A 13969-nucleotide genomic window follows, 5' to 3' on the forward strand; every position below is an offset into this window, starting at 1 on the left:
TTCTATTGCTGTAACTCTTAGGAGCCGCAAGCTTGGCCAAAAATCCGACTGTACAAGGTACTGCACAAACCGAGCATCCAGTCCAAGTCCATTAACTCCCTATATCCCACCACACTGGTAATAATTCATCAGACCCACAGATAAGGCAATCATGGAAGAAAATCATCCTCAGCTGCAAGAGATTGCTGTGGTATCTCTGGCACCTGATAAATCCTTCCTCATCGGCAAAGAGCAAAGCGCGGTTTTCATGGTGTTACTGAGAGCGGTGGTGTTTCCAGCAACCTCCTAACTGAAACTATTTCATCTAGGATAGCAACTTGGAACAAGGGACTTACTTCCCTGACAAGAGATGCTTAGGTATTCCACAATATAGGAGCCAACAGGAAATGTGTCAAAGAGCCTCCGCTAACATTTGAGAGACTGAAATGGAGTTAAATGGACCTCCCCAAATAGATGCAAAGGCCACGTCCAGATGATCGTCCACATATCCCACATTCGGGCATTTCCCGTACTGCTACCTTGCAGTGTTTTAATTGAGACTGAGCAGCGCTCAATCATTCACGTCTGTGCGTGCAGCGCTGCCATCCAGGCAACTATCCTCCCTCCCAGACTGCTCAGTCTTGGGCTGCAGATGCTCCTCACGCTTTTGGCTAAGATCAAGTGGGACAGAGAGCATCCAAACCGCTCCAGGCTTTGGACTTACACAGAGGATGCCAGCCATGGACTTGGGGAGCAAGCCATGGGGGAAGCGTGATCACAGTCCCCCATTGCCACAAAACTGTGCAGTCGAGTTTCCCGCAGCAGGGTTGTGGGACCGGCTGAGAGGTTGTTCCTTCCAAGCTACGTGCAAAGGGTGCATCCTCTTTTACCACCTACCTTCTTTCTTCATCCCTGCCCTGAAACACTTCTTCAGTCTGCAGTACCTGCACTGATTCCTCTTATCTTTATCGATCACACACTGCCTGTTGAACCTGAAAGGAGACAGGACCAACTTTGAGATTATAAAGGCTCTCGGGATCCCTCCGGCATCTGACAAGCCCAAGCCAGACCAGAAGCTGATTGCACTGTACGCTGGGACCCCGTTCAGAGAAACAGGAGAGGAAACAGACTGACCGGTGGCGTGACCCTGCCCACGTGTTGGGGAAGCCAGGTCTCCTCCCTTACTAGCTAATGTGTGTGGTGGTTGCTGGCGCCCTGGGCAAGAGTGTCATTTGGGGCCTCTTAATTTTGATGACCTATAAGAAAGTCAAACGATTTCAAGTTCAGTTTCACGTTGCCCTATCCATGAAACTGCAATGAAAGTGTCTTAATACAATATTGACCATACAAATATTCAGTATAACTCATTTTTATTTTTATATAGCGTGGGCATTTACTGTGCACTTACAGCTAGCCTCTAGGCTATAACATTTTATATAGTGTGGGGCCCCGGGGGGTCGCCTGGTTTGCCCTCCTCTAAGGCTGCTACTGATGCATCCTCCACAAGACACTGTCTTTCAGAAGTGAACAGGGTCCTGAATTCATTCACTCACATGTCATCATCTACCTGGGAGTATAGAAGAGGACAGACAGGGAACAGCAATCAGTCTGTTTCCTCTCCTTTATATCTAATGTTAAATCCTAGTGATAACACCCCTGCTTCTGTTGGGAACTCCCTTTTATTTTACGTAGAGGCGAATGAAATTTTTCGGCTGGATATTTTCTCCCATTCATGTCTAGGAGAGTTAGAGCCAGGCTCTTGTTGGCATTTAGGTCCCTAAGTAGATTTTAAAGGGGCAAAGAAGGGAGGTGAATCTCCCTCAGCTTCTACAGTTTAATGATGCTCTCTGACTGTGCTGCATAGACATTTTCTCTGCGGTGGTTTCAGCGAGCAGAACAGACCCCACTTAACAAACGAAGAAGTCTGCAAGGGATGCAGATCCATTATAAACAGCGCGGCCCGGTCCTTAAACTCGCTGCGGGGCGGCTCACCAAATAAGGATTCACAGAGCGCCAGCGGAGCTCTTGGCATAGGTTTGGATTTGAACGAGAAGGTCTTCCCTGACCTGCTAAGCATCACTGCGATTCAAGGATTCCCGGGGGATCACGCAATGAAACGGCTGCTTCACGCGAACTCCCGGAGGACGAGAGCAACTCAGGCTGGGACGTGAGAATAGATTTTCCCTTTGGTTGCTGGAATTAAACCAGGAAAGGGGTTGGGCTGGCGAGGGCAGGCCATTGATCGAATGCCTGGCCTTCTGTGAGCAGCGCTATTAGTGCCTCCTATTCAGCTTCATCTAAAACAAACAGGGAGATGCGTCTTTTATTAGTCTGGGACCTTCTTGGAAAAGGAATCACCCCTGCAGCACAATGAAAACTCCCAGGTTCCAGTCAGATATGAATTAATCCTCTAGTGTGGGGGTTTTTGGGGGGTTTTTTTTTTAAGTAAACATCATCTTTCTTAGGTCAACCGAGATAGCTGCTGTATAATTTATGGCTTCCTTCTGGTAAATAAGCCTCACGAATATATCCCTGCATGCCAAGGTGGAGACAATCGGAGCCGGTTCTTTTTGCTTCACAGGCTGACTGTAAAGCAGTTGATAGCGGCAAGAGGTATGATTTGTGTGTCTTAAAATCCAACATGACCAGCAAGGCAAAAAGAGACAGCTGCTGCGGGGAGAGAAGCAGGTTTGCAGATTGCATTTCCATTAATGGTTAGACAAAGCAAGAGAGCCCGTGTTCGAAAATCAGTCCCAAGTACTTTGGCTCCCTGCCATCGCGGCATTCCCTTGGGAGGACTCGATGAGTTCTCGGGGTCACTCCACACCCAGTAAAAGTAATTAGCACTTGACATATAGAAATGAGTCCTCAATGCTAGAACTTGCCTCTGTTTTACATGTGAGGGCACGGAGACATGCAACCAGGAAAGGGATTGCTCAAAGACCCAGGTGAAATTAGAAGTCAGAAGTCCCTAGTTTCCAAGTCTTATGCTCAAGAAAGTAGGTTACATCACCATCATCACCATCATCATCGGTTCAAGCTGAGACTGAGGTCCCATTGTGTGAGGCCCTGTAGGCCAAATAATAGACAATCCCTGCCCCAACCAGCTCCCAGTGCTGAAACCCAGCAGAGCAGCTTACCTGCACGAGTAGACGTGGTTCTTGCGGACGCTTCTTCTGAAGAACCCTTTGCAGCCATCGCAGCTAGAGGCTCCATAATGCTTCCCGGTGGCGTGGTCCCCACAGATGGAGCAAACGGAGCTGATGCCGCTGGCAAGCAGTGTGGCATTGGATGACTCTGCAGCTATCGGTTCTGCAGATGGAGCAGACACTCAATTAGGTCTTTTCCCCAAGGAGCCAGATCAACATGATAGCATGGGCTCTACCTATCTGGTCTCCAGCTGCACATCTGCCCTTCCTCCAAACCCGCTTGTGCTATCTCTGGGAAACGGGGTTTTTGGTTGTAGCCGTGTTGGTCTAAGGACATAGGCAGGCAAGGTTCTTGGTCCAATAAAAGATGTCACATCTACTCAAACTGATTAGTTGGAAAGAACTTGCTAAGAACTTTTTAAGCACTTTTTTCCAAGTACTCAGCTGCTCCAACAAAAGATGTCACAGCTACTCTAAGAACCTTGCGTGCCTATCTCTGTGTGACAGAGAGTGGAAAGCATGGCCATTTGAAGGCTGTCACACTGAGCACAGCCCCCCTTGGGTTTGTTTTCTATTCAATGCTTCCATTCCCTATACCAACAGAGACACTCCCATCAATTCAATTCAAATAACCTCAGGATGCTAATAAAGAAGCATCCCAGGACCATTTGGTTGAAAATGGCTTCTAAATTTCTTCCTACATGCAGGGAGCCCACACCTGTATGTGAGGGTGTTGTTACACATCGCAATGTGGGTGTGCTAAATGTTAGGTGATATTAAAGTTAGAACGTGCTGTGAGTGTTACTGGACATGTCCCCTGCTCTCTGTATTCTCTGTACTGCCCTGGATAGATGGAGAGCAAGGGAAAGCCAAGGAGCTGGGCAACTGGGGGACACTGGAGAGGTGGGGGGGCTGATCAGCAGGGGTGGGGCTGGCAGCTGCCCAGCTTACCCTGCGGCTCTTCAGCTCTTCCCAGCTCTCTCTAGTTCTCCTAGGGCTGCCTGCCTCTCCGGGTCTCATCCAGAGTTTGGGAGGATAAATTTTCCCCGGGGGGGGGGGGGGAGAGGCTGGAAGCAGTGCATCCTGGGATACTGGAGGAGCACAAATTGCTCATATTGGCCCCGTGGACCAAATCGATTTAACCTCATGATGAGCACCAGTCAAAAAGATTCCTCACTTGAAGAGGTGTAAGTTTGATCTATCCCATGCAGGTGTACCTCATCTTTTCCTGCCTTAACATGCAGCTGCTCCTGCACATTTAACATGTGGGAAGAATAATGTCTAAGAAACATCCTAAGACACATCACTGTGATGGCTGACATAGGTATCTAACCACTGCCACTGGTCCTGAACCAACTCCCAGTGACTTCAGTCGTCGGTAGATCAGACTAACTTTATTTAACATTTATATTGCCTTGGTGCCCAGCGGGCAAAAAGGGCACAGTTCCATTCTGCACGGTGCTGTACAAACATAATAAGCTTATCACTGCTGCACTGACTGACAAACCTTGTAAACTAAATGAAAACCTCTAACAGATGGACGGGGGGGAGGGAAGTAGGCCATACTGAGGAATAAGAACAACAAGATAACAAAATGGCATGTGAGTATTTTGTAGACAATACGGGCAGGAATTACTACTCTCCACCTCCCAACGTGGAGATGGTCCCCAGATCTCATTAAGGTTACTGAACATTGTGTGCTCAGCCCTGGGAAAAAATGCTCGATGTCTTAGCAGATAAGACTCTTATGTGGCAGATCACTGAAGCTCACATTGATCTTGCTAGCCTTCCAGTGGTGACAGCAAAACTGAATTGACTGAAACGGAAAGGGTATCTCCAGAGTGCTGTATTTTGTCAGTATCAGCTCGATATTTGAATGTCTTCTGGCTTCATCCAAGTCTTTTCTGAACAAGCAGGTGGTCAGACTGGCTATAATAAACCGCTCCTCAGGGTTCATTTGATTCCAATGTTTTTTTCAATTGCACAATAAACATAGAGATGAAAGGGGGCCAGTTCTTCTTTACACCCAGGCAACCCCATTCAGTCCAGTGCAGCTGGGCCCAGATGGCCAGCACAGAATTCAAAGATGCAGGGGGTTCTTCGTTATTCAAAAGAAACCCAGTTCGTCCTCAGGCCATCCATCCAACACAAGACTAGACTATGAAAGCCTAGATCCAGCTTGAGAGCACTTAATAAAACCATTCTGGTGAGTGAGGTCAATGAGGGTTACACTTGTCACTAATGTGAATAAAGTGCTCATAATCTGACCCTCACTTGGTAGGACTTTTCTTGAGTAAGGCCCACGAGCACCTTAGATACTGAGCATTTAGTTTAGTGCTTCCTTAATAAAGCGCTAACTAAATGCACAGTACCTAAAGTTACTGCGCAGTAGCACCAGCACCCCTTTTTTTAGTAACATTTAATGTGCATGAGCCTAATAACATTACGCAGTAGGCTATTAGCAGCGTTTTTGCCATGACAAGCTATTGAGTGCACCGTTATTAGGCCAATGCACAGTACGCGTCTCACGTAGACGTGTCCCTTTTCTGACGTAACACGTGCGCTCACGCCAGGCAAAGTGAATCCATTTTTAGTGGTGCTAACAGTCCAGTCAGACACTACTCTATGCAAGCAAGTGTAACAGAGCCCTGCTCTCGTACTGTAACTATCAGCACCCACATTCTGGACAATCAAGTTGAATAAAACCTTTTCTCACCAGAGGAAGAGGCTTCAAGAAAATCAAAATTGGCTGGGAGAAAAGTTTGGCATCGGTAGAATTTTCCAGTCAAAAAAATCCAAATGAAACGCGTTGCTTTGTTTCGTACCAACTTTGACTCCACGGCCTGTCTGAATTTTTGCAATGCCTGGAGAAACCTGTAACTCTGGGGCCCTCATGTCCCCATTCTCCTCCATGACCCCTGTTTCTGGCCAGACTTTGTCTCCCATGATGCCCCTGACATCACTCCTTGTGGGTGAATAACCTCAGTGCACCTTATGAATGATATGATATTATTGCTTTCAAGTTAAGGAGCTAATTTCTTTCTCACAATTACACCTACAAAACCATGTAAACACCTCTGAGGTCAGGGAAGTTGTACGGCTATAAATTAGAGTAGACCTGAGGAGCGACGACCGTGGCAAAGTTCAGTCCAGAGTGCACGATGATGTTTCCTTTTCACGAGTCGATAGTAGTTTGACGTAGCCGCATTGGCTGACCAGCTGTATACTGCCAGGTCCATCACTATTTTAAACTCCTTTCCCAAATTAATGGCAGACTCCAACAGAGGAAGAGTGAGACAAAGGAGCACGTAAATCGTAACAATTCAGATGCAAATTTTGGATCTGGAATTGAATTTCAAGCCTCGCACAACACTTTGTGATGTTTTGGCTAGGGGTTTTTTTTTGGAAGGGCCTCTGTTGAGAGAGAAAGGGAAACACAGTCTCTGGAAGGACGCCTACTTTTTCCAACACAGGAGCACAATGATGTGTAATGGATAGAATTGCCCAGCTTCATAATGCAAAAGGATTATCTTTCAATGAAATGTTTCAGAAAGTTTTCCAGTGACACATCTACAGGATTTCTGGTAGAAGGAAACACCTGATGGAAACTTTTTTAAAGAAAAATCAATAATTAGAAGCAATCTCTAAAGGTCATCTCAGTCCTAGACAGCTTCTGAGCAGAGTGGTCATTGCAGTGCAAGCATCTGTCTCTGCGCTGGGAGTATCACTAAAAGAGAGAATCATTGCCAAAATTGTCTGCCAGAAATCTCTGATGTCTGAATCCACGACTTGCATGAGTTTCAGCAGAGCTGCTTCATCAGTGTGCAATCTGGGCATTTACAGCTAGCCTCTAGGCTACAAAATTATATAAACCATCCTGTCAAACCCTGGGGAAGTTCAGTTCTAGATCAGTGTGGTCTTTAGTGCATACTATAGACTTGATACAAGATGACGTCCTAACGTGTGCAAGGAAGACGTGAATGAACTGATAAGAAATGAGATTAAGGGTGGTCTTGTAGTTAAGACTTTTGATACCTGGGGCCAATCTGCAGTTTGACTATTGACTTGCAAAGAACTTAGCCACTCTCTCCTTTAAACCATAGATATTTATCAGTCTGGACAGCGCCTACAGGAACAGGGCTCTGACCTTGCATGAGGTCCTGGATTTACTGTAAGACATTCAATAGGTAGAAACAAGCTCCATAATCAAACCCCAGATCTGAATCCCACTTTATAGATTGGGATGAAAATCCAATTCATATTTAATTTTGATGGGTCAAATCCACTTCTGGCAATGAGACGGATGCTCTAAGACAGGGGCTCTACCTCCAGACGCAGCCCCCAGTGCTGTGTCATCTGGCCCATGGGGCTCTCCATAGGTCCTAAAATTTATGGTGGGAGCCTTAATTGCTGCTCCCCTGCTGCCGAATTTCCAGACCTACGTAGAGCCCTGTGAGCCAGAGAGTGTGGCCCTTCAGCCACACAGGATGGCACAGGGTCTGATCCCAGTGTGTGGGGTTGGGCAAAGGTGGTGCAGGACCCCAGGGCCTGATCCTGGCATGCAGATCCTGACCCCAGAGTTGGGGGCTGGGCAGCGGTGGGGCAGGGCCCAATCCCAGCACACAGGGTCGGGTGGGAGCAGTGCAGAGCCCCAGGGTGTGATCCCACTACACGGGGCCTAATCTGGGAGTGCAGAGCTGGGCATAGACAGCACAGGGGCTGGGACCAGCCCTGCACTACTCATCTGGCCCATGAGGCCAAAAGATTGGGCATAACTGCTCTAAGGGGATGATAAAATGTTTCATCTGCACCCTACTCGTGACAGAGATTTCTGCAGACGCAGCAACTCGCATTTTCAATTCTTGCCTTTGAATTTATGCATCCAAAACTAAATGCCAAAAGTCAGTCCTGGGTGCATGCCTTCTGGTTGCCAATTCTGTACCGCACCACACTGCATCCAGGTGCCTGCTTTGTGGGTTGCACTTACGAATCTCAGCTTGACACAACACAAGAACTATACACATCTACAGCTGCCAAAATGTGGGTGGAGTGGGCCCCATCTTGAAAGTCTGGTCCTATGCAATTCGATCGCATGATACATCAGCTGTCTGTGTTCCAAAACCTGCGTCTTTTGCTCCAAAACAAAGAACGACTTAGCTAACTGTTCTCAAACTCCACAGTCTCCAGCCAGAAAGGGTAAAGTGTCCTGCAAGCAAATTTATAACTTGTGGCATATTCAGACATTCACACTCTTAACTGGCAAAACATCTCTTACTGCTTTGGCCTTAATTATGACTAAACCAGGGTCAACTTGCATCTGGCCCAAGAGTGACGTTTGAAAAAGGGTCATGATGAACTCTTAAGAGTCACGTTGGTGGTTGAACAGAAGAGTGAAGAAAGGAATAACGCTATTAAAACGAATATTGTTTACACTCTCGCTGGCAAAGGAATAACTGATGCAATGGGTGATGACACCAGTATTAACATGATGTAAGAATGAAGATGTAATTCTATCCATGGTAAAATAAATAAGATTGTCCCAAGAGGGAACAGTTTTGTCACCAGAACACTCCTTTGGTGAAGAAGATTAACAGCAATTATTCCTTATTTACCATTATTTTCATCTAAATGCAACAAAGTTTTAAGTGCCCACTTCCACTGTCAAAATGGATTTCTTGCTTTGCTTTTTGGACTGTTCTCTGAGTTACCTAAACCGCATTAGCCCATTATTCATGCACAGACTATTAAGAAATTAAAAACGATTGCCAAAGCAATATGGGTGGTTTAATCATAATAGCAAAGAAAGAAGGGTTAACCTTTAAGTTGGTCAAATGAGTGATGAAAACCAGTCTGGGAGAAATGGTGTTTCACACAATGATACATAGAACATTTTGATTACGTTGATCCCATTTTTTTAACCCACATTTTGTTTTATTTTGCTGGGGGGAAAGCTTTCACTATTTTTTTACCTCTCTGTCCCCCCATATTTTCTGTAAGGAAGAAAAGGACAAGGAAGTATATGGGATTTTGTCCCACAAAAGTTAATAAGTGTTTTGAAAATGTTCCAATTTTTCAAAAAACCCCACTTTTCATAAAAATCACATGAAATTTCAAACCAAAAAAAATTGTTTTCAGTTTTCTTTGTGTTTTCTCATGGTACATACTATGCACTGATTTGTTAACAAGCCCTGGTTAACTCGCTGCTTGACTGCAATACATCTTTCGTAAATTAATTAACATAAGTAGCTATTTCGGGGAGAAAGCCAGGTCTCATGTTCTTTGCAAATTTTACATTGCTAGAGGATTTGGCACACATTAAATTCCACAGTTAAACTCAGCAAACCTGATAGCTGCACTGATCTTCTATTATCAACAGCTGCCATAATAATACTGATAAAACAATAATGATTTGAAACCTTAAGGAAACAATTAGACTAACGGCTTCCATCAAAGGCCCACTGGTGAGATTAATGTTCAAGCTAGCCTGGTATTCCCTCTCTCTTAGAGTGACTAATAAGTGTGTGTCCTCCACCTGAATATAATGCATTACTATACTCCAGGAAGGCACTAGGTTTCTGTCTTCAGCACATGATCATTTGATGAGATAGGAGAGCCCTTAGCTTTATTTTTAGATGAAGGTAACTACATTATTATTTTTAAATATGCTTTACTGTCTAATACTTGGAAGAAAAACTATTGGTTTAAAACTATCTTGTGCTAATAAATGCCATAGGTTAACTATAAATGATCCATTTTAAATTTGCAGTCATTCAACTACAGGAAATAATATACAAATTAGTGGAGTTACTCCTAAATTGTATGGTTTGTCCTCTTCCCTCTAAAGTCAGTGGAGGTCTACCAGGGCAAGGATGATGAGACTCTTTTAAGCTCAGAATCAGATGTTTGAAATCCCAGAGCTAGGCCGTAATGGAGTTGGATACATACTGAGGTCCTGATAGTGCCCCCACTCCAATATAGGACAACGTTGACCTGTTTTTTTAATGGGGAAACATAGAGAATAGGTTCAAACTAAATCTCTTCGCAGTGTATTTAGGATCCTATGTCTCCAGAAATGCCATCAAAAGTTGGGAAATAAAGAAGTTTTGGGGTTTTTTTTTTTCCGCTTTCTCCATTTCCCAACTTTGTAAAACTATGGCTAAACCTGTGGCCTCGTCTGGGAGAACTGAGTGGCTTGAATTCTGATGGCTTGTGATACATTTCCATGCATGGCATTTTCTTGTCTCTTTTTAAGAGCTCGTTTTACAAATTGTAGAAGAGACTTACCCAAGACAAACAAGCTAATGTCAAAATGACTGGCTCCTGAGAGAGCCAGTTACTTATTAAAGATAAAACAAATAGCCCAATGCTAACCTAGATAAACTCTACAAACTTAAAAAAAACCAAAACCTGAGCCTGTCATTTCTACTATGTGAGGTCACGCAAAAATTGGAACAGTTCTGTTGAAGTTATCGGATTTGGGGGAAATCTGCAGCCTGGTTTACAAAAAAACCAAAAAGGTCTACCTCGTTATTCAAATGGATGTGACAAACCATAGGACGTGTGGCAAATTAAAACCCAGATGTTTGAAAATCCTCTTCCAAGGGCTAGTCATACAACTCCTCTCGAGGCCAGGCTACATTTCTGAATTTCCATTGGTCTGATGTTTAAGCCTCCCTGCGGTGCATAAACTTTGCATAATGGCAGAACATGGCAGCAAAAGATATTTTGAAGAACTGATAGTCCAGGACACTCATGAGCAAGTGTAAGTGAGTGAGGCAGTGAGAAATCAATCTTAAACAGAAAAAAACACACTTTTGACAGCTCAGAATAAATATTGCTTAGACTATCCAAGTGGGCAGTTTCCAACGTTTTCATTTTAATCCAATTTATTTGTGATGTTAGCCCTACGCTACATCATTTATGACAGCTGCCTTGCCTTGCATTTGAGGCAATGACTGATTCGTGTGTTGGAAAGACGGGCTACTATTAAAATGCCTGAAAACAAAATTCTGAGTGCCGCACTCCAAAATATCACACTAAATTGCTTTCCTGGAACAGGGCACAGACTTTTTGGTGAAAAAATACACAGAACAATCCTCTTCTTTGTGTCTTGAAAAGACGTTCAGTCAAGCTCAATAGGTAAAAAATAAGCAGCAATGCTGCTGGTCGAGCCCAAGGTTTAGTATTGCTACATCATGTAAATATGTTTGAGTATGTTCCGTCCAACACATGGTTTATTGTGTGAAGAACGATGTAGGCAATAGCTTTTTAAGAATGAAATGACTCAAACTATGTCTTTTTTCCCCCCTCAAAAGTCATGACACATTTGTGTCCAAGTCACATAGACAGAACACAGCAGCTTTTTATGAAGTAGTTGAATTGCTTTTAAGAAAGCAAGCAGAAGACATATTACGGAGCCCAACAAATAGCCCAAAAGAGACTGCGTGTTCTCCAGGGCAGGAACGGCCCATCCTTTGTATCGTGGCTTGCACAGTAGAGCATTTAGAAAGGTACCATGCAGTTCAGCCATTACGTGGAGCTTGCATCTTCAGCCTAACCGTAACAACAGGCACAACAAAGACTGACAGTTCATCTGCTTAAATATTACACGGTCCACCCTTTGCCCCTTGTGTCCTATCTATCTTTTCTAAGAGTCCAACTTTTTTTCCCAAGGGTAACAGCGGTTATTTAGGAGGAAGTGAACAGAGATCTCACCCGTGTTATTGGGAAGCACTCTCAGGTTTTCAAACTCCAGCATGGTGTAAGAGGAGTCCAGGGACTCGACATAGTCGGGCATATCCATGTCCATTAGGGACTGACACAGCTTCATTATTACTTGTCAACGGCAATAGAACAGGCCGAAACAGCCTTGCTGTCAATCACGGCCAAGGTTTCATCTGCAGCGAGAGAGACAACCCCAAGCCCTTGAAATGACAAATCATTACCTAGCACCCAAGCAATCCCCGCCCCACTTTAAGAGAAGGCTGGAGAGAAGGAGAGGCTTTACCTTTCTCTCTCTCCCCCATGCATCGGATCATGATGATATGTCGCAGATAAGGCCTGGGTTAACACACCTTGGACTGCATCTTTGGTTCAATACAGCGAGGTTTATGAGTATCCTAGTGTAAACATTTTGAAAAGCACAGCAGTGAGGCATTCACGCACCAAACAGTTCCTCCAGCGCTGTGTCTTTGCATGCAGTGCTCCTGTCACCTTCACGTTACGTCTCTGCTGTGTGCCGTTGGCCCTTGTAAAAACATCAAGGGATATCATCTGAGCCACTGAACATGAATCGGTTGTCCACAGGGCCAGAAAGTATCACAGAAGGAAAATACTTACACGTAACACCAAGCCCAGTTACCTCCTGGAAAGACTCCCACTTCTTTGATCAGTGAGCACTGGGTCCAGCCTTCAGAGACAGGTGAGCACTGAAAGAAAAGAATAGGAAAAGATGCCTCAACTTGCATTTAAAAGGTCTGAAATCTAGATTTCCAAACTCCTGCGCTCTTGTCAAATAACCCTGGAGGCACCTTGATGTCTAGTGTTTCTACAATATAGTCACCTAGGGACCTATATTTCTGTTTCTAGACAAGCTCGTGAGCGCCCAAATCCTGACCCCACTGAGCAGGCTGATACCTAAGCCCTGGCAGTAGCCATTTCTTTACTGTCCGAGCCCCCAAGGTCTGGGACAGTCTGCCATCGGAGGCGGTTTAAGCACTACATTGAACACCTTCAAGAGCAAACTGGATGCTTATCTTCCTGGGATCCTATGACCCCAGCTGACTTCCTGCCCTTTGGACAGGGGGCTGGACTCGATGATCTTCTGAGGTCCCTTCCAGCCCTAATGTCTATGAAATCTATGAAATTTCTACCCCTCTCACTGGTGGGACACAAGGCTTTTGGCTTTCCCAGAGCACACCCATTGTATCAGGCCTCATGCAAAGAGGAACCCAATGGTCAGAGCATTCGTCTTCAGTATGGATGTCCCAAGGTCACGTTTTTCCTTTGCTTGATATGGAGCAGAGATTTAAGCACAAAACTCCTCCCTCCTAGGACACTACTCAAGGGTATCCCGAGTTGGATTATGTTAAAAGCAGTCCATTTTCAGCACAACATTTAAATATTCATAGAAGTACAGGCTATGACCTGGATCTGTCAGGCAATGTTTTGAGTGCCTAATGTGGGTAGGTGAATACTAGCAGGCATTGGGGCTTTTAAGGGTGAGGTGTGTCAAGGAGGAGGAGGAGGGTTGGTCTTCACTGCCTCCGAAACACTCTCACCAAAACTACGCCCCATTACCTGCTCCCATCACCAAAATGCTGCCACCCCAATTTAAACCTTGCAGCTCTTTAACTGCTTCAGTCAGGATCCAAGAGAAGTCCTGTTCCCAGCTGCAAAGACAGAAGCCATTTAAGATAGGCAGCATGATGAGGTTGGTATCATAAGTCTCGTCTAGGCATGCTCAGGCCTGGTGATGAGACAGGATAGGCCCATGTGAGCGAGAGCTACTGTTGGGCTCACTTTGAGGACCCCTCAGAGCTGTCTATGCTGCCTACGTGCAAAGTTTTGGCATGGGTGAATTGGGGGTGGGCAGGGCCTGTTGCTGACCAGCAGTCCCAGGCAAAACAGGGAGGAGGCATTGATGTGGCCTTCACATTTCATATATGTCAGCTAATAAAATCCCCTAGGGACAGCTGAGAGAGACAACAGCGAGATAGAAAGAAGCAGCCATGGTTGGAGTTTCATTTTCTGCCATCACCGTAGTGCCCGAGGATGCCTTTGATGCACGGTGGGCACGGTCAATACTGACGCACAGAAGGAGGTTACATCTCCTGACTCAC

The 13969-nt window shown here is 45.2% G+C and overlaps 1 protein-coding gene across 1 annotated transcript in view; it reads right to left on the reverse strand.

Annotated features, from left to right (window-relative positions):
- LOC149857070 (hepatocyte nuclear factor 4-beta-like) overlaps positions 1-12006 on the reverse strand; it is a 38885-nt gene extending 26879 nt beyond the window's left edge. The window contains exons 1-3 of the mRNA XM_090062406.1: positions 11844-12006; positions 3120-3291; positions 877-971 (exon numbers count right to left, since the gene is read on the reverse strand). Coding sequence (XP_089918532.1) covers positions 877-971; positions 3120-3291; positions 11844-11958 — 382 coding nt within the window. The 5' untranslated portion in view covers positions 11959-12006. The remainder of the gene's footprint in view (positions 1-876; positions 972-3119; positions 3292-11843) is intronic.
- Between the last annotated feature and the right edge of the window lie 1963 nt (positions 12007-13969).

The sequence above is a fragment of the Crocodylus siamensis genome, chromosome 9 (assembly GCF_052110815.1).
Source record: "Crocodylus siamensis isolate JL-2025a chromosome 9, ASM5211081v1, whole genome shotgun sequence".
Classification (NCBI taxonomy): Eukaryota; Metazoa; Chordata; order Crocodylia; family Crocodylidae; genus Crocodylus; species Crocodylus siamensis.